This window comes from Xiphophorus maculatus, chromosome 8 (assembly GCF_002775205.1).
Source record: "Xiphophorus maculatus strain JP 163 A chromosome 8, X_maculatus-5.0-male, whole genome shotgun sequence".
Classification (NCBI taxonomy): domain Eukaryota; kingdom Metazoa; phylum Chordata; class Actinopteri; order Cyprinodontiformes; family Poeciliidae; genus Xiphophorus; species Xiphophorus maculatus.
In genome coordinates, this window is record NC_036450.1 from 16,707,480 (window position 1) to 16,728,808 (window position 21,329).

Here is a 21,329-nt window from a genome sequence, read left to right on the forward strand (position 1 = left end):
TGAATATTTTAATTGGCTGTAAGCCACAATTACCATTAACAAAATAAATATTTAATCATAAGTATATCTGTCTGAGTGTAATGAATCTAATATATAAGTTGTACTTTTTGAGTTGATTTACTGAAAAAAAATTGATGAAATTCTAATTCATGCATCTTTGTAAAAATGTATTATCTTCAGATAATTTGTGCTATTAAATAGAGGTCGCAGTGGTGCTTGAGTTACTTAAAACGTGTTTTCATGAAGCCTTTTATCATTTGATCAAGCATAAAGTTTTAATTTTGATCCTAACTATTGTTTTTTTAATATTTCAAGTTGGGTGTTTGTGTAATGATTAAAATTGACCAGCAGGTGGCAACCGCTGAACTTGCTTCGTTTACGGACGCCGATGTTAGCCGAGTCAATCCAGCCTACACCGTGTTCTTCATTCTCAGGCCGGGTAGGACCCCAGCAACAACTCTTCTATCGGTTCAGCCTATGAAGATTGAGCTTTACAATCGCAACCCATCCTCCGAATAGACAACGTTTTGTGGAACTATATCACTATCCCTGAGCAGAAGACATTCTTAAATTGTTTAATCCGGTGAGTCCTAAATGCGGAGCTGTGTCAAATTGTCTGCCTCGTATTTTTCTCGGCTGCTCAGTTTTATGGTTGCTTTGTTCTGAGCAGCAGCCATTTTTAATCGCCTTGTCCTACATTCCCCGTCGCCGTCTACAGCCCGTTCAAAAAGCCCAGCAAAGGTTGAAATTTTTTACTTGGATACAGGGGCTTCACAGTGACTAAAACTAAAACTCCACATTAAATTATATGTTCTTGAACTGAAATGCACTGTCAAATTTCTGGCCTGTACGGGGTTGGATTTGCAGCGGTACGCTGGAAGTTTAACGGGATTTTCGTTTTGCTAGTTTTCCTCCCAACAAGCTTCGGCTGTCGAAGGCAGTTAGCCGAAGCAAAATTTCTGCTCTATTCGTCTTTATAAAAAAAATAAATGTAACCAAAGACAACAGAGTTACAGTAAAATTGATGGAACTGCAATAATAGTTAAAGTTACAAGGGACACTCGCTAGCATTTAATGTTTACATAGCGTTTCTGATTAAGCCGTCAAAATAGCATATCCAAGGTTAGCGGTTACACATTTAAATATTATTATCGATTTTAAGTGTCGTATTTAGATATCATACTATCTTGTCTATTAAGGTTATAATTCAACATAATATTGTGCTTTAAAAAAATAATTGTTCGGGTTTTTTCCAGCTAAGTGTTTGTTGTCAGATTTCAATGCTAGCATTAGCATTAGTACTAGCTTCCAGCTAAACAACTGACAAGTCGATACGAATTGCTTAAGTGGAGTTATTATGATTAGTTATGCTATAGTATATTCCGGTGTGTGCTTACGTGATTTTTTAAATGTGAAATCTATATGTTTTTTAATCTAAAGCGTTAGCTGTGAAGTTTCTAACTTACAAAAATGAAGCAGCTGCTAGCTTGAAATTTGGTATTTGTGGATATTTTTTGTAAAATAAAATTTACAAAATTACGTAGGAGAAATCACCGCCATTTATCAATTTTAAATATACAATTGAAATTTTTTGTGGATGGATGTACTTCGTTTTAAGTCCCAGTGAAACGCCTATGCGGAGTCTAGTCTGGTGGCCTCCAACACGTTATTGACTAATTCTCGGATTAAATGCCATCGTGTCCCGTTATGTTTACAGTTGGATCAGGAATATTTTAGTCTCCTATAAAGGGCCAATCTGCTGGCGGCTTGCTACCTGTGTGTATTAGCATTTGAAATTTTCACAAATGTCTCTCATTTTTTCTGATGCATTTCATGATGTAATGTATGTAGTTTATGTTCACGAGTTTTATTGTAGGTTAAAGTAAATACTAGTTGCTGAAAGGTATCAGGATTCTTGAATATATTGAAATTGTATATTGATTAATAACGTATTTTTTTCTATCAAAAGTAAAGATATGTCCTTATTGTGAATAGTCTATATGTTACTGCTCTTTAGACAGGTCAAGTTTTTAATTTATGCTGAATCTGTTTAGATAAGTGTGACATCATCGAGTTATGTCTACTATTCGGCAGTATTCCAAAAAGTAAAAGTTAAATGACAAATTGTTGATTGTGAGGTACTGAACTAATGACCAACACTGATGTAGACCAACACTTATCACCTATTAAGCTGTTTTTGACTCAAATAACTACAAAAGTCTGCATAGACCAATGTTATGTGTTGGAGTAAATTGACAAAATCTACATCAGATGTCATGCATGGGATTCAAGGGATGCACTCTTACCTACTTAGATATTGTGTTTTTTTTAACACTGTGTGCTTGTTCTACTTTTTCAAAATGGCATCAATCTGACACCAACTCCGTGTCAAACATGATGGCCCGGCGAATACAAACCTGAGTGAAAGGCTGCACACTGCATCCTGAAATGACCGAATTCCTATTTTTTTGACATAATGCGACCTGTATCTGATCTTTTCATGACATTCTGAACAACACAGGTCGGATTCTTTTCGAATGCCACCTGAACGTCACTGATGCTCGACAAACATTACTATTCTCTGTCCTGATACGCGCAAGCTGTTAGAGAAACAACAACCATGACAGATTATAATGAGGATTAAGTTGTTAATATGCTGTATTCAAATGTATAAACTATGCTCCACCTTTAGCATCCATTGTTACTTCCGCAAACACTGAGCACTTCTTCTTTTTATGGCGGTTGCCCGTTCACACTGGAGAACACATTCAGGTCGCATATATTTGGAAGTGCGAACGGCCATGGCACATAATATCCGATTTGACAAAAAAGTCTGAATACGGTCACTTCAGGCTGCAGTGTGAACGCAGCCAAAGTGAAATTTCATTCAATGTTTGAAAAAATTCAGTATTTGAAAAGTTGAAAATCTGACTTTTAAATAAACTCTTCTCTGCTAAAAAAATATAAAAATCTTAATTTATTTCTATAATGGGTACTATTTTTCTTTGCAGAATCAGAAGGCACTGGGAAGAGGCGCAAAGAAAAATTTTCATACTCGATGACATTACATCGAAATGTCCGATCGTTTGGGGCAATTAACCAAGTCCAAGGATGGGAAAAGCAAGTATTCCTCACTCAGCCTATTTGACAAGTACAAGGGAAAATCAATAGAATCTCAGAAAAATACAGGTAGGTTTGTGTGCATGTTTTTCTTTTTTTTTCTCAGCACAGCTGTCTTTAATCTTATATTTCTTAATCTGGTCCTGCTCTGTCTCCCAGTAGTTACGCGACATGGCTTGCAGAGTCTTGGCAAAGTGGCAGCAGCCCGGCGTATGCCCCCACCCGCTCACCTGCCTAGTCTAAAGTCTGAAAACAAAGGAAACGATCCCAACGTGATTATAGTGCCCAAAGACGGTACAGGATGGGCGAACAAGCAGGAACAAACCGATCAAAAGAGGTACATGGGCAAAACGTTACGAGCATCTCAAATCACCGTGTGTCAAGCAAATCATAAGCAGTAGTTTTATTTCTAATTATTTTAGTAATAGATCTAAGCGGCTGTCTGATTTGTAATTTGAAAACGGAATTTTACAATTTTCAAATTTCTAATATTTAGGTACATCCATTTATTGAAAGAGATTAGTACCTCCTAACAAATTAGCTTCAACTTAAAGACTGTAGTTTCTTTTTTAAGAAGAAAAATCTGAATAGACCAGGTTTGAATTTTACCCTGGTTACTTTGTAACTGGGGCCAGTACACCAGTCCAAAGACTTTTGACTCTTTGTCTGTTCTGCCACCTTGAATTTTAACACTGTTCTTTTCTATTTTTGCCTTTTAGTTCCAGTGCATCTACGCCACTGCTGCCGGAGTCGCAGCCGCAGCCGGCTTTACAGAAATCTGTCTCCAATCTTCAGAAGTCCTCACCAGTAGCCAACCAGGAGGTGCGTATGTACCTACGGCTGATTATCTTTCTTTTAAACTAATACCAACTGCTTTAGTTTCTACCTTGTTTTTTTCTTTTACACGGTTTGATTCTCTGAGTTCATTTATACTTAGGAACTTTGACGTATTGAGTTCAATATCAGAAAAATCAACTGGAATATCTCCGGTAACTGGAATTTCAACAAGCCTCCTCATAAAATTCCTGTAAAATGTAGCCATAATGTCATTTTCAAGCTCCTACTTCTTGGGGAAAATGAGATGCAGTATAGAAGAGGTTGATGTTTAGACTCAAGGATGTTCTATCTTTGCCTCCAAAGTCATCAACACTTGGGCCAAAAGCTTAATTTCATTCTCTTTCACAGAACACAAACACAGGTGGACCAAAGCAATGGGCCCAGCTAAATGGAAAGGCAGTAGAGCAAGATGGTGAGCAGCATAATTTTACTTGGTCATATATGTAAATTAAAGTGATGTGCTTTAATTTACACGTCACTTCTTCTGGTGTGAAGAACAGTCAGCGGTTAAAGATTTGTGTCGCATTTCCTGTTAAACATTCCTCCATGAAATCTATAATGCTGAGTTGTGTTAACACATGTTTTTTTTGATAACTTCAGGTTCAAGGGCCTTAAACCGACTTCAGCCCTTCTCTCACGAGGAATTTCCCACCCTGAAGGCAGCTGGAGAACAGGACAGAGTTGGCAAGGAAAGAAGCGGCTTCGATCCGTCGTATGGGCCCGGACCAAGCCTCCGCCCTCAGAGTAGGTTTAGCTCTTACTTACAAACCCTAAACAAGCTCATGTATTGAGGAAAGCAATGCTTTGGATTACTATTTTCAAAACTTGTCACATTTTTGCCTATAGACCCTCTAAGATCAGCATTTAAAACTCCATCTTGGGCTCAGAAAGCCCAAGATGGAGTTTATGATCCCATATATGTTATAAGGTACATAATAATATAACTTATTAGAAAAAAATGGGTTTAGATCGAGCCAATAAATCCTTTCAAAAACCCTACAAAATATATATATCTTGGTAAGCAAGGACATCTCTCCTAAAATGGCATTACTTAAACAAAGATGTTAGACCTACAGAAAGAAAAGATCTTGATCAGACTATTATTTCAACTTGATGTATAAAGGCTTCTTTCTGAAGACAGCTTCTGCATGAACATTCACAAGCTTAATGTAGAAACTCATGAGTCCATGAGAGACCTAAGGAGGTTTTAAAATAATTTTGAACTCAACTTTCCACCACTTGGAAAGTGGAGAAAATTCATTTACCAACATTCCCATGTCTGACAGTCCAAACAAACTACAAGATTCTAAAATAAGTTTCCAATAACCCGAAAGTGTTTCCATGAGTCCTACAGCAGGCTTTGGACATCCAAATGCTAATTATAAAGGAGGTTGGGTGTAATAATTTGTAATAATAACACTTGTAATAAAATGCACATCTGTTTTTTTATCTTCTGTGTAAGGACAACAAGGTAACTTTTTCAACAAATAAAAGGTTAGACATCGATATGTGAACATTTCAGAAATAGATGACTCTATGTAACAAGATTATCCTAAGGAGTAACATCAGAAACATCATGTTGTTTTTGACTTTGAGGGTGAAGCGACTACCAAAAAACCTCTCTGGTTTTATCTTGCTTTGAAGATGTGACAAGTTGGAGGGAAGGTGGTGGCAGGAACCTTCAGCCCTCCTCCCTGACCCTCAGCCTGCCAGCAGATCCTGAGGGTAAGACCACTGCCCTGGGTGAGACTGGCTCTCCGCCGGCCTCACTGCACCCTTCCTCTGCCACCGGCACCACCTCTGCTACTGCAGTGACCGCTCAGTTACCGAGCATCGACCCCAAGGAGCCTTCCCTCAGACCCGCCCAGCCAGTCCGCAGACCAGCCGTCCCTACTGCCCTCCAGTATCAGCTTCATCACACTTCAACCGCTGTCTACCACGACATGTTGCCTGCATTTGTAAGTACTTTTTTGTCCTAGACTTTCTAGGCCTTTGTGGACAGACTCACAAAGAACTTGGTGACTGACGGACGCAATATATTCAATTTGACATTTTCAGATGTGTGCTAAAGAGACGCGTGAAACGCCAACTGCTGACAATGTTACTACCACCGCAGCAACCCCAGCACGATTTGACAGCAAACCCACTTTTAGACCAAGCTATGCCAAACCAGAACTTGTCAAGTAAGTACAATATGTAAACTGTAAAGATTATTTCTTTATACTAGATGAGCTATTGTTAATTACATATTTTTCAATTTGTGATTACAGCGGCGATTTAAGAAGAGAGAACCGCTTTGTCCGTGCTCCAGCTCGTCCATCTTCTCAGCCCATCCGCAGGCCCAGCGACAGACCAGCGCGTCCAGCCATTATTAACCCAGAGGACCTGAAGGATCTGGATGACCTCGACAACGATTGTGAGGACGGATGGGCCGGTCAGTATTTCTTCTACTAATTTATTGCTGTTGTTTTTCCTATTATTGGAGGTGTAATTATCCTCTCTGTGAAATAGATTCTTGTTTATGATTTACAATGTTTTGTATTATAAAAAGCACTTGTTAGTCTTATCTAGAAAAAACTAAAAGCTGGATACACTGTACAAAATCATCCTCTCTTTTATTCTACCTGCTTGACATTAATTCAGACCTATCTTTTTCTGTATTGGGTCATAAGGTTTATAAGATTTTTATGATTCTGGGATTTACCCAAAAATATGTTTTGTAGTCTTAATAGACACAAAGTAGGAAATGCTTAATCTGATTTAATGTCGAACTGTAAAAAATAATAGCCATTAGTTTAGATGCTCTTGCTTTAAATAATTAATTTATACTTGATATAAATTGAAATCATTGACGTATCATGAATTATCTGACATGGTTGCTTTTTTTCTGGTTTTACTTTTCCCTTCAGGTCTTCACGAAGAAGTTGACTACAGCGAGAAGCTCAAGTTCAGCGATGATGAAGAAGAACACGCCTGTAGTGATAAAAATAAAATGTGGTATGAGCTCTTGCTCCATTGCTTAGTATTGCTCTGATGTATAGCCACAACCTTATTCATAAGTTTTTGGTTAAACTTTTGTATCTTAGGGCTGAGTGGGAGAGAGAGAAAGAAAACCAGCGAGACTGCCAGTCCTCTCTTAGTACAGGAGAAGCAACTTACTCTCAGGAGGGCGCAGATGACAATTATTCTTCCCAACATCATCACCATGAGTCCCATAGGAAACCCATCAGCAGATATCTCTCTACTGACAGTCAGGTAACTACTCACAATACAGCATTCTCCCTACTTTGATGTAACTCTTTTGAGATTCATTCTGTGTGATCTTATTTAAAAAAAGGTTTCTATTAGTTTCTTTTTAATGACTGAATAATGGAGCACTATAAAGCTTAAGGAAAAAGTAAAATGTTAACTATAATTGTGAAATAAGAGGTCATGTTTGGTTGTTTGCTGGGTACAGTAATTTCATAATGCAGAATTAAAAAGAAGAAAGTTTGTCATTTAATCATAACCAGTTTTGTATGCACTTGAGGAATTTGTCAAATGTAGAAAATTCAAACAAGGAAGCCCGAATGATCAGCTTTCAACTGTTTTTGCCCTGCAGAAAAACCACAGCGAACCACCAACTGACTCAGACGATCACCAGCGGTCTCAAAGTCAAGCACCAGCCAGAGCAAAATACCTGTCCCCTGAAGTATCCGAGGCTGTTGAGAGAGCCCGGAGACGGCGAGAGGAGGAGGAGAGGCGTGTTCGGGAAGAGCGACTAGCTGCCTGTGCTGAGAAACTCAAAAAGTTAGACGAGAAGTTTGGGAAGTCTGAAAGACCTGCATCAAAGACTGAAGATATTCCGAAGGAGGCCGAGGGGAAAGAAGCCCCACTTTCTCCTAACCGGGAACACAGTAAAGGCCATAATGAAAACTGGCAGTATAGCACAAAAGGTGGAACAAACATAAAAATCCAAATAAAAACAAAATCATGAAAGGTTACCAGGTGTTGAGGATTGTCTTTTGTCATTTGATGATCTGCAGAAGGAAGTGAGTGTCTGCCAGTCAGCTCCTTTGGCCATAGCTATCGTGAAGAGCACCATCGTAGCAGTGATGATGATGCCCCGGAACCTTCCTCCCCTTCAGACGACTACAGTGGACGCCAAGCGCCCAAACCAGTTCCACCCCGCTTTCAAAAGCAGCTACAGCACCACCAGCAGCAGGTCCGAACCAGATTTATCTCCATTGAATAATAAAATGTTTTCTTTTCAAAATGAGATTTTTTTTCTGAGTCTTATTTTGGCAGAGAATTCATCAAACTTTGAAAAGCTTTAATACTTGGAACATTTCTCAACACTTTGTGTGTTCTGCACACTCTGTAGGAACAAGCCCCCAAAATGCAGAACTGGCAGCAGTCCAGTCATCCTTCAAGCTCAAGTCATAGCCAGCGGGGCTATTATCCCCAACATGTGCTCGGGTTTGATCCCCGCTGGATGATGATGCCACCTTTCATGGATCCACGCATGACACAAGGCCGCTCTCCGGTAGACTACTACCCTGGTCCTATTCAGTCTTCAGGTAAACAAATAAAGTGGTTTAAAAATCTATGTTGTGTGATGGATTAGCAATGTTGTAAAATTAGCTATTGGCCACTGAACTTTAGAAGAATCTCACGAGCAATTGATGTTGATCTCATGGATATATTGCAACTGTACTAAAATAGTATTTAAACTTTTCATTGGTGTATCAGGAATGGTAAAACCCATTGTGCATCAAGACCACCTGAACAGTCCTAGCTCTGATGAGGGATGTCATTCCAACCTACATCAAGAGAGACGGACCCCGTCTACTGAGCCTTATCCAGTTTGGAGTCAAGATGGCTACCCTCTACGCAGCTTCACTCCACCCTATCAGAGACAGCATGAAACTTCTGATAGTGACCTGTCAGGGGAAAGGTTAGTTGATGTGTTTAAAAAATATATAAAATCTTGTAAATTGTAAAATGCTTAAATTAACATATGAGGACTGTGCAATTTCTAGAAAACAGTCAAGGTAGAAATAACTGGTCTTCTATGTTTAATCAGGGTTTAAAAATAAAAGTTCGAAAGAATACTGCTACACAGTTTTGAATTGAAACTAACAGCTGGTAAAGGCAAATATTTGTTCATGTAGTATTTTGCTTTTTAATAGTTCTATAAGCTGAAAATACCTCAATCTAATTCGTCAGTTTGTTGGCCCATGCATCAATTCCTCCCTCACTCCTTCAGAAATGGGCTACAAAGGATTGACAGTAATGACAATTGGAATCTGGAAAACTAAATAACAGAATTACAGTGAGAACATTGTTTCTAATTAAAAAGAAAAAAGTGATTATTGATTTTGCTTGCTTTTGTCTCCCCTTTTTTTTATAGAGGTCATATTGCCCCTTCACAACGGGACTCTTTTGAAGATGGGACCAATCAGAGCTTGACGCATAATAGTGATGATCATCCCCATAATGCTTACTATAGCCGAGAGTCTGATAAAGAACGCAAACACCATGACACCGGCCTTCTCACCACCGCGCAAAACCTCTGCCAGAAGAGTGAAGGCACAAAGCAGGACCCAAGAGACAAACACCTGAAAGATGCTCTTGATTCTTATGACACCTTAGATGGGTCCAAGGACAACTGGAAAAGAGATGGAGGAGGTCTCAGTTCCCCAAGCCAGTGGCCCGAAGCTAGTTCTAACAATAGTGTCAACCAGACATCTGAGACCAGTGGTCGTACATTGATTCGTAGAACTGGGCCCATCAAGAAGCCGGTCCTTAAGGCTCTCAAATTGGAAGACAAGGAAAATGAAAAGCCTAAGCCTGAACCTGAAGAGAAGCCTGTCCCCTATCGTCTGGAGAAGGAAGTTCTCACTAATGTTTATGATTTGAAGAAAGATAACCAGCCTGCCAGTAACAGGCGTCCAGCATCACCTGTTGTTGAGAAACAGCCTGAGGAGAGGCTGCGGCAGTCACCGGCTCTTAGCAAAACGGACCGGCCTCTTAGCACTCACAGTGATGACTTCCCTAAGGAAACCCACCTGGGCAGTGGCAGGAGCCAGTTACTTAGAGAGGGCCAGGAAAATAACCGAGATCCTCAGGCCCCCCGGCGCAATAACTGGATATTCATCGATGAAGAACAAGCGTTTAGTTCCGTCAGAGGAGGAGGTAGAGGTCGCAGTCGAGGCTTCAGGGAATTTAGCTCCAGAGGTGGAACCCGTGGTGGCCGAGGTGGGGATAACCTCAGAGGAGGATATAACAACAACAGCGGTGGTGCTCCGAGAGCTGCTAGAGGTCGAGGACCTCCCAGAGACCTCCTGAAGGTTGACGAGTTCCAGAGAGGCAAACCTCGCAGACGAAATGTCAGTGAGACCTTGAGCGAAGCATCGGAGTATGAAGAACTTCCCAAGAGGCGGCGCCAGAAGGAAGCGGAAAACAGAGAAGGTTACACAGAGTCCGGTGAGGTTCGTAAGGCCGATAGAGACTCTTGGAGGTCCAACAAGGTGTACACTGATGACCAGACAGCCTCAGATAACAGAGAAAAGGCAAGGATGAGGGGTTTTGGAGGTCGTGTTCTGCCTCCCAGACTGAATACAACCAACAGTTACAATCGAACCTTTGGAGGGTCGAGGGACATTTCTTCCTGGAGGGGCAGAGGACCCCAATTCAACAGCTCGATGCAAGAGAACGGTTATGGACCTGGAGCTGAGGTCGCTTATTCCCGCAGACCTCCAGTGGAACGCGATGCTCTCAAGTACACTCCGAAATTTTCAGGCTCTTTCACAGAAAATGGTGGCGAGGTCCGTGAAGGAGAATACTACTTTGAGAACGACAACCCTGACAGACAGATCCTGAGACGGCGGCGTCCCCCGCGTCAAGACAAGCCTCCCCGTTTCCGACGCTTACGACAAGAACGGGAACCCGGTTCAAATCAGTGGACGAGCGATGAGTACGTCAATGGAGACTTTGCGAATCCCTGGCCTACTCGCTCCAAAGGCAGCGGAGATGACCACTGGCCCGGTGGTCATTTCTCAGGACGCTCCAGCCAGCCTGGTCAGACTGAAGAATGGGAGACGGGATCAGACAACAGCGACTTTGGTGACTGGAGAGGGAAGCAAGGTGGGAGCGGGAATCTAGCTGTGCAGGGACATGTTGACATTCCCTCAGACTCTGGTCACAGTGAACCCGGCTCTGGTGAGAAGAGGGAGCTTTCAAAGAGAAGCTTCTCTAGTCAGAGACCGCTGGTCGAGCGACAGAACAGAAAAGGAGAGCCTTCCCTGCTAGAGGCAAGCAAGATGGTACGCACATCTGAAAATCCCTCCTCTTCCTCATCTAACAGGAGTGACAGTTGGCAGAACGGAGGGACTTCTTGCAAGAGGTGAGGCAAATTCTAGTTATGCCATCTTTTGTTTGGTTTTATGTAATGCTTTTACATTTTTGATTGTCACTGGAATCAGTTAAAATACTTCTTTATTGCCTCTGTTTATACATCAGCAGGAGCCCAGATGAGACTGGTCCAGTCTATAGTTTAGAACCCCCAACAGAGGACAGGGAGCCCAGTGAGCTTACAGGGAAGAAATTAGACAAAGAAATGAAACCTGGATCGATCAAGACGGACATTGTTGAACCGCTCACGCAATATGAACTCAGCAGCTACCCCAGTGAGTTTTTTTTGTCTTATGTTGATTGAAATAAAGCAACGCTTGTTAAAGCTGTGCTTTAGGTCAGATCCATGGTCTGCTTTTGCTTGTTTCTTACATACTAAAAGCATAGGTGTTAATGAACAGAAGTAGTTTCTTGTCATCAGATAACTTTGCACTGACTGCCAACCTCTTTTCTTTTAATAGTTGATGCTGATGCAGTGGGACAAAACGTGGACCCAGATGGATACCAGGATGCCTTGTCAAAAAAGCAAAGACGTCCTCAGGAGGATGAAAGGCGGAGAAAAGATCAGGGACCTTCTGTAAGTTAAACAAATGCTAAGAAAAATGGTTGGAGACAATACATTACAGTTTTGTTTTTTTAAAGAGAAAATTGTCACTGGTTAATAAATATTTTTGGTGAATTAGGCTATGTTTTAGAAGTAAATTTTCCATCAATATACAGTCCAATTAGTGTGGAAAAGGCTATTTATCTGGGTGAAAACATTCTACCAAGAGAACTAAGATTAAGTTGAGTACTGTAATAGTAATTCAAGCTGAACATAGCTTTAAGCATTTTTTAACAATTTCCTAAGAAATGATTACAGTAAGGTAATATAAAAGTTATGTTTGTAGAAAGGCATTTTACATGTTGTTCTTTTGCAATCTCTGTATTGTTAAAAGCAGCTGTCCGTATTCATTATCAAATATATTTTATGAATAATTGATCCGAGCCAGTGATCCAGTTGTCAATAACACTTGTAGTTACTGAACCCTAAATTGCCCACACATCTAAAATCCACTCTGATTTAGTCCATAATACATACAGAAAACTCTTTTATGTAGGATATTTTCCGCAACCCAACTGTAAAGCCCACACTAGCATACTTTACTGCTCATCCTGACAGGCTTCTGCTGGGAAGAAAAAGTCTATTAGGCTTTTTCATAATAACCTCAAGCATTGTTTTCTGCGTTCTAGCCTCTGTCGGGCTTATTTGTGCCTATAATAGAGGTCTGTGAAAAGTCAAACAAGCACAATAAATCAGTTTGGTTGCAATAGTTATTATGCTGAAATTTAGGATATTGCCTAGCTTTAAACAATTTCCTGTTTCTTTTTTTTTTGTTGTTGTTAGGTGCAGGTCAAGAACAGAACGGCCTCTTCCAAGATACCGCCACGCTTCATCAAAAAGCAGGGAAGCATGAGCCTCGAGCAAACAGAGGAAGCAATTTCTTCACCGAACAATCTAGGAACAGAAATCTGGGAGACCAACAGTTCAGGTAATATTTGTTTGTTTGCCATTATAATGACATTCATATTTTCATCTGATCTGCAAATATTATTTTGAACGAGGAGACAAAATACAATGTTAAAATTTGTTTGTATTTTTTAGTCTTCACCAATAATTTCCTGTGTTCCTGTTTTTTTTTGTAGCTCTCTCTGTGCAGTCTTCAGGGGGAGACTCATGGACTAAACAGGTGTCTTACACTGGGAGTGAACCCAACTCTGAGGTAGCATGCATGAAACTCTGTGTTTTCCGCTGTTGAATACAGTTATTAGAATGTTAATTAGTTGTTTCTGGTGTTTGTGGCTGTTTATCAACTAATAGAGCATTTTTAGGATAAATCTCACTCGAAGAAATGTAAATATAACATCACCTCCTCCACCAGGATTCCGATGCTGGTCCAGAACAGAGTAAAGAACAGCACAAACCAGGACCCATCGGGAATGAACGTTCCCTGAAGAACCGCAAGGGCTCAGAAGGTGTGGACAGACTGGAAGGTGGCCCGATAACACCAGTCAACGGTGTGGATCTCCATGTGGACAGTGTACTTCCTGTGCCTCCAATTGAGTTCGGTGTCAGTGCCAAAGACTCTGATTTCAACCTGCCGCCTGGCTCTACCCCAGTACCCGTCTCCAATCCTGTTAACAAGCTTCAGGATACGCTTAGCACGGATGTGAGTAACGTGACACAATACATACCAAAGAGTGAGAAATTCAGGAAAAAATAAAATGTGCAACTGTGATTTTTTGTGTGTGGGTTTTTATGAAGGTGCAAATTAATTAAATCTAAAATTTTCCAAAACAGACATCTCTAAATCAGAGCATCCCAATGCTGCGTTCTAACCACCTGCAGCCTGGCATCAGCCTCAATACCATCTTCCCCACTGCCGACCTCACTCTCAAGGTATCTGAATTTGATTTGTGTAAAGACAAAGCAACGTGTATATTTTGTGGGGCTGAAACAACTCATTGGAATAATTGTGATGAATCGATTATTGAAACAACACAATCTGAAGTGGTTAAATAAAAAAATTGCTGAATGTGACAATTTATTTATCCAATTAATCAGCATAATAATACATAGAGTAATTGATTACAAAAATCAGTCTGTTTCTGCAGTACCGTTTCTGCCATGTAGATTTGTTGGATTATACTAGAAAAGCTAAAGCTAATTATGTGTGAAATTCTACTTTGCTTCTTTTCTCCGCAGATGGAGTCGGCACGTAAAGCCTGGGAGAATTCGCAGTCTCTCCCGGAGCAGGGCTCCCCCAGTGGTAGTGCTTCAGGCGCTCAGCCTCCCTGCAGTGTTGGGTCATCCTCCGGAGTCAGCTACAGCTCTTTCGGGGTTTCCATGCCTCCAATGCCTGTTGCGTCAGTGGCACCTTCCATGTCCATGCAAGGTATGATTTTATAAGTTTAATTATTCCCCAGTGGCTAGGTCAGTGCTGAACTCAGAACTGTGTGCTTCCTAACCTTAATATAGGCAATCCTATTCCTCCGTTGTATATGGACGGTCATGTGTTTCCGAGTCAGCCACGCCTCGTTCCTCCCACCATGACCCAGCAGCAGACCTATCCACAGGTAAAAAATAAAAAATAAAAAACAAACCACACACACACCTGTGCATCAACACATTGCTGTAATGTTGCACTTTCTCACCCATTCAGGCCGCAGCAGCTCAGCAGATTCCCATCTCTTTGCACACATCTCTTCAGGCTCAGGCTCAGCTGGGGCTTCGTGGAGGTCTGCCTGTCTCTCAGTCGCAAGACATGTTTAACTCCATCCCCCCCTTCAGGTATTGGAAGCTGAAGCGTTTCATTGACCACCACTCATTCATTTATCATAACCTTCTCTGGTATGCCATGCAAGTTTGATGATGGTCATCTTCCTTCCTTGGTTCAGGTCCCAGGTTTACATGCACCCCAACCTGTCGCAGCCCAACCCCATGGTGCTGTCTGGTGGGGCCCCCCTTAAGGGTCCTTATTCTGCTTTTCCTGGCATGCAGCCGTCAGATATGGTGAAATCCCAGTCGGGCTCACACTATCAGCCTATGAACGGCAACCAGCAGCTTGTTTACGACGGTCAGATGAACCAGGGGCCTGGTATGGGTTCCTCACAACTGATGGACTCCCAACTCATCCAGGTGAACTCTGTTTGGTAACACCTTAGCAAACAGATATACTTTGATGAATTTAAGATTTTGACGTAACATAGATTTGTATTCACCTACTTTTATTCTGATACTACTAAATAAAATTTAACCGGTTGCCTTCAGATCTTTAGGTAGTAAAAATTATCCATCTATGTTTTATTTAATCTCAGTATAATTACATAGGTAGTTATGCATTGTTTGTACAAGTGCTTGAAATCTTTGAAAATTCTTGAATCTTTCAAGGTTTGGAAAATACTTGCTTTCTGTAAAAAGTCCTTGGATGTGCTTGATATTCAAACTATGCAATTTTGTAAAAAGGAGAAAAAAAATGCTATCCAACATTTGCTATCTGAAGTTAAATCAGACCAAATTTGTGTTTTAGGTCAGTTGGAATTACCAAAATTATTTGTATTTGCTAAATGCCAGAAAACCTGGCGAGAATATTTTTTTGTAATGTTTTTAGACCAGTCATTTGTAAGGTGGGTTAGAGACATTTCAAAACATAAAATTTTAGGTTACATTGTCCCTGCTGTACATTTCTATCACAAGACGGTGTTAATAACAGTAATAAATGATAGCATAAAATCCTGAATTGAAGTTGTCTTCATTAGTTTATTTGTATTGTTTTTGACTCGAAGATGTGGTGCTGGAAAAGTTTGAAAATTTACCTTGAAAATGCCTGAATTTTACTGTGGAGAAAAGTGTATGAAGTATTAGGTCTGTTGGAGAACATTGGTGAACAAACGTCACAAGGTCTAAAAAATACAATTGAATTTACTTATGATATCAGAAATACAAGTGCACACCAACATTTTTGGACCTTTACTTAGAAATAATGTAAAACTTTCCTTCCATTTTGTCATTATGCGCTACTCGTGTCAGATAAAATGCATTGCTTTTTGTGATTGTAAGCTGAAAACATGTACAAGGTGCTGCAGCTTTACTTTAAAGACGTGTTAAACATTGGTTTGTTGTTAATGACATGCCCCATTGTTTTATGTCACCAGGTGACGATGCCCCTTCCTGGCTCGCAGCTGCGTTACGGTCAAGCTCAGCAGCACCTCATCCTTCCCCAGTCCATCCAGTTGCAACAGGGACAGAACCTGTCGGTGGGAGGGCCACGCCGGATGCTACCACCAGGCTCCCAGGCTGCAGTCATGACAGGAAGCAGAGAGGCGAGTCTTTCTTGATTTTTGTTTTGCATCCTTCCGTTCTTTTTTTTTTTAATCACCTTTTAATCTTTTTTTTTTTATTGTTGTGTTGTTTTCATCAGGGCTCACAGATGGAAATGAAAGGATTCCAGTTCTCTGAGAAGCCCAATCATTCCCCAGGTTTATCTGGAGGTTCCTACAGGTGATTAGAAGTTTTTTAAAAATTATTCTTATTGTACTGAACTGTATATTGTGATAGAAGTAAGAATGCATATAAATTGCATCATATTGCTCTTAATAAGCGTCTATCCTTGTCAGGCCTGGATCTGCGAGCCCCAGTGGAAAGCCTTCTGGTCCTGGTGGGCCTGTCGGCCCTCTGCCTACGCTTTTTACTCAGCAGGTGTGTATTTTTATTTTTTTTATGTTATTGTTCAGATGCTTTTGTGTCCATATCATATTTTTTAAACTTCGAAAGTCCTAAAGGTTATATTTTGTATTTAAAATAGAGAAAGTATATACAGAATAGATATATCTGATGATGTAGTGTGCAGTTCTCTAATGAAATGGTAAATATATGCTTTTTATTTCCCACCGCTAATCTATTTTTCCCCTGCCCTCATTCTTTCATAATTACCAGGTGTCGCCTGCTCAAGGCAGCATGGTCATGCACATGCGGCCTCCCCCCACCGGCCCTTTCCCCAGTCCCATTCAGAGACCTGTCATGCAGGTCAACAAACCCGTCATCATCCGCTCCCCCCCTTACCCTAACCCTGGCCGCGACCCCTCCCATTCCACCCCTCCTTCAGTCCCTGAGCCCACAGTCAAGGGGCCAGAGGATGGCATGAAGGTGAGCCACCCACTATAAATATAGGTAATTTATTTTAATTCATTTTCTTTTTCTCTATTCTCTGTTCTCAATGCTTTTTGTATTTTACTTCCTTTTGACCTGAAATAATGACCAGTTTTTATTAGCATGGTATAATTTTCTTGTGTTCATATTAATACTAGTAACTTGTCTAAGTTATTATGATTGTGCTCAATTTTTAACTTTTTCTCCCTTTGTAAGAATTTTTTTTTAATTTAAATTAAATGCTACTAGCTAATGATTTAAAAAAAATAATCTGATGTAAGGAATGCCTGTGCGTGGTTAAGATTTGATGAGATGTCGTAGTTTTGTATCTAAACAGCTTTTTTGTTCCTGCTTTTGATTAAACCTCCTTGATTCACTAGGTTTGCGGTGAAGAATTTCTGAACAGTTCATTTGTGTCATGTTAGTTGTGATTGACTAAACCAAACCTAGATTTATTTTGTCGGTAGAGAAGCACTGATGTTTTTTGTGTTTGAGTTCCTGGCTTTTAACATTTCTGTGCTATTTCTGTTATGTGATACTGGTGTTGGATAGCTCTTGATTTCCTTTTGAGAAATTTAAATAACATTTAGGATGTTTTTTATGCTTCCAAGATTGAACATTTAATGCGTTAATAATTAAATTAATGAGAAAATCATCCAGTTTGGATAATTAAGTCAGATAAACTACATCAGTTATCTTTTATGACTGACTTCATATATTTTTGGACACTTTTAAACATGGACTCACACCATTTCACAAAAATATATATTTTTTTTTCTACAGGATCATTTCATATTGAACTTAAGCTCTGTCCAAGTTAGTTTGATGGTGAAAAACTCATGAAACTCCAGATGTGTTAAATTATACATTTCACTTAACATAAAGCAGCCTTTACATTTAGGAGACATTGTGCTATTGACTAGTAATTATATTAGGAGCAGAGGTTACATCACTGCGATTATTTTTTTCTTTCTTTTTTTTTTTTTTTCTTGTGTAGAGCAAAGCATTGCGAGAAGTGCGCAAAGCGGTGGGGGAGGGCAAATCACCACCTCATCCTGGGGGCATGACCAGCAAACTCCAAGAACCCTTACACTCTACGGGTCAAACCAAACCAGCACGCACTGGAGCCATTAAACCCCACGCTGTCAAAGTAGAAGAGGGCAAGGCATAACAATGGACCTTGAAGATCCTCATCGCCGCCAAGCCTGCCAACTCAAAGATCCTCGACGAAACGTGCGAGCCTTTGAAACACCCTCATTATCCCATGGCTCCGAAGCATAGGGGGGGGTAAACATGCAGTTACAATGAATTAACCATGGACTTCTGGAACTGGACACTATTATTTCACACCAATTATAGAGATATATATAAATATGAATATATATTATACATACACACAGACCATCTTTTAAACTGATCTCTCCAAGGTCCACTTTAACTTATTATTAGACCCTTCTAAGGAGAGACTGGTTTGGGGAAAAAAATATATATATATACTTGTTTTGTGTTTTTCTTGGTAAGTGTGGAAAAAGAAAGACGGCTAACTCAGATGGTTCACTTTTCATGCTGTTTTGCCAAACTGTATTTGCTTCCTGTATATGAACTGTAGCCCTACAGAACAGACCGGACACTTGATAACATAACCTACTGTAAGAAGCAAAGTCTGTTACTTCCTATTTAACAACTTTGAAATGCAGCAGGGCACTTTTTTTTTTTTGTCATTTCCTTTCAGAGTTTGCTAGTAAATAAAGGTTACCTTCATGACCACCCGTTCAAGCCACTTGTGAAAGACTTGTTTTATTAATTCATTATTTTAAAAAAACAAATGTATTCCTTGCATGTCAACATTGTGCATCATCCCAGAATTGCATCTATGGAGGCACATAACAAACCCCATAAAGTTGTCAGAACTGCTTAGGTTAGTAGAAAAAAACCCTTCTTTTCATAAAACTGTTATTTGGTTTTTACATTCTGTTGCTCACTCTGCTCTATTTGTGAAATTAAAGGAAAAGGTCGGACTTTTGACAAAATCATATTTCTTCCATGGAAACGTCACTGACATTAACGGCGTGTGCATGTGATGAGCTGACCGTGTGTGATATTGCAGGACTCATCCAGCATCTGGCAACAGTATTTTTCAGAAAGGGCTCAAAGTTGATGTAAGAAACCCTCCAATAGCTCAGTGAAATAACTTCCCTGTTGCTTTGCTTTGGTTATAATGAACTCGCTTGTCTACATGAAATGATTATTTTCTCTACATCCCTCAGGCTGGAGATTAGCTGAACTTTCCTTAGAGTGTTTTTTTAGGCTTCTGGGAAATATTTCTTAAACTAGAATTGAGATTCTATTGAACAACCCAGTAGGGAATTGTGAAGAAGCAGTTAAATTAATTAGCATCTGGTCTCTGAAGTGGCTCTAGCAATAAAGAAAAAAAAAAAAAAACCCTCATCTAACTGTAATCACAATCAGGGGGGCCATTTAGACTACTACTCTTTCCTTTCTTTTTAAACTTGCTGCAAGGGGCATCAAGCATTGCTTTCTTCAGGAAAGTAAAGTATTTGTGTTTTGCTTCTTTTAATGTTTTATGTGTGAGCTCAGCTGTTCCAGGGGATTTCAAAGGTTTCTTTTTCTTTTTTTTTTAGGTGAGAATCGGCACTTTGGAACTCTGTACCAATGTGATCACTGGTTAGATGTTGCTATCATGCTCCGTGACACTACAAAATGTTTATCTTTGCTACAAAGTTTCACTGTTTTTTATTTAAATGCATACTTAACTGTACAGTCATGCTTTATTAACTGGGGTACAGGCCAAAACTCAAGTTTTATTTTAAACATTGTGGCACGATAAAGGATTTGATGGTCAGCAAGTCACTGTTCTTAACATGAACTGCTTTCCTTTGGATCTGTTGGGCTTGGAGTGTTTTCATAGATATCTGCAAAAATTCACCTTTTTTCATCATTGTATCTTAAAGATGCTGCCCTGACTGTTTTTGTACTTAAGTGATACATTGTTTTTTTCTTTTTCTTTCTTTGTCAGAGGACCACTGCAACATTTTATCGCTATCTTTTCAGATATTTGGTCAGTACTTTCCCTTGATTTGAAAAAACAGCTTATTGAAAGAAAAATAAAGCAGTTGTGGTTTCTTAAATGTATTGTTGATTATATGAACTTTCAAGAATGAAAATCAATTTAGCAAAATGTCCTGCACCCAGGATGAAAAAGAGTACAATATGGTTATATATTTTGTACCTTTATTATAAGGTTTTTTGTTCCATCTATAACCTGTGGGAAATTCACTGTCACTTGCTTTGAATATTCCCTTCACAAACTCAATACTGCCTCAGAAAAATACTAAAATAGTTTTGAAATTCAAGAAGTTTTGCTTTATGATGGTGGTTGTTTTTCCCTACAATCGGAATCGGCCAACAAAAACCCGATCGGTGCTTCTCCAGTCTTGAAACATGTCTACCTTGAGGCATGGCAGGAAATGGAAATGGTTGTGGTCCTTTGTGGAGTCTGGTACAAAATGCAAATAATTACTCATTTTCTGTTCCGCTTAACTTCTTATTCCTGAATTTAGCAAGAAAGCTATTAAAAGATTGCTACATTTTCTGATAAAAATTAATAAAGGTGCAAACATATTTTCAAATTTTGCCATAATTTCAAGTTTTTATTACGTCATCGGAATAATTTAATGAAATTATGTTCGAAAAACAAAACATGTACTTCTGAGAATTTAGCAGGCTCATAAAAAAACCCCAGTTTCTTAGCAGCTGTAAAAAATAATCGCATAATATGAAGCGCTATTTCTCGTTGCAGGTTATTGGAGAGAGTGCGCGCTCTGCTGGGACTTATTTCCCCGAATCTTCCTCTGTGTTTATTTACACCAGTTGGCAAACCATGTCATAGGTGCAACACTGCCACCACACGGTTAGACAGAAATTTGTAAGGAGGGGAAACAAATGTGTTCTTCACAAGAAAAAGATGAATCTAGCTTTTATTCTAATATATCCGAAGATATATCATCATTGCATACTTAGGATAACGCAGTCCATGCTCGTACTATTTTTCACATACTCCACTTTCCATAAAAAATATTCTGAAGAGTTCATGAGGCATGTAGGCGGGAGGAAGAAAGTTTTTCTCTTCGGGAATGCGGAAAAGGGGCATTCTTCTGCAACCCCTGTATTGTTAGTGATCTACCTCCAAGCATTCTGAGTGTGTTTACCTCAAGAACAAAAAGGTAATTGGGTTTTTATTTAATACTAATTTTCCTCGCGGTTGTCG

The 21,329-nt window shown here is 39.7% G+C and overlaps 1 protein-coding gene across 4 annotated transcripts; it reads left to right on the forward strand.

Annotated features, from left to right (window-relative positions):
- Window positions 1-409: 409 nt before the first annotated feature.
- prrc2b (proline rich coiled-coil 2B) lies at window positions 410-19,059 on the forward strand. 4 transcript variants are annotated; one of them, XM_005810059.2, is made up of 31 exons: window positions 410-583; window positions 3,012-3,189; window positions 3,280-3,457; window positions 3,840-3,942; window positions 4,306-4,369; window positions 4,558-4,701; window positions 5,602-5,915; window positions 6,016-6,140; window positions 6,228-6,391; window positions 6,867-6,954; window positions 7,044-7,212; window positions 7,559-7,892; window positions 7,983-8,161; window positions 8,321-8,516; window positions 8,689-8,893; window positions 9,350-11,344; window positions 11,461-11,627; window positions 11,814-11,929; window positions 12,740-12,884; window positions 13,039-13,115; window positions 13,275-13,562; window positions 13,694-13,792; window positions 14,099-14,288; window positions 14,372-14,469; window positions 14,556-14,683; window positions 14,791-15,031; window positions 16,048-16,215; window positions 16,314-16,393; window positions 16,510-16,591; window positions 16,829-17,038; window positions 18,039-19,059. In XM_005810059.2, exons 2-31 carry the CDS (start codon window positions 3,075-3,077, stop codon window positions 18,210-18,212), a joined length of 6,636 nt encoding a protein of 2,211 aa, XP_005810116.1. In that variant the 5' UTR covers window positions 410-583; window positions 3,012-3,074; the 3' UTR covers window positions 18,213-19,059. The 4 variants fall into 4 exon arrangements, with proteins under 4 accessions (XP_005810116.1, XP_023193748.1, XP_023193747.1 ...); XM_023337980.1 differs by having other exon boundaries at window positions 11,464-11,627; XM_023337979.1 differs by having other exon boundaries at window positions 3,283-3,457.
- The last annotated feature ends 2,270 nt before the right edge of the window (window positions 19,060-21,329 follow it).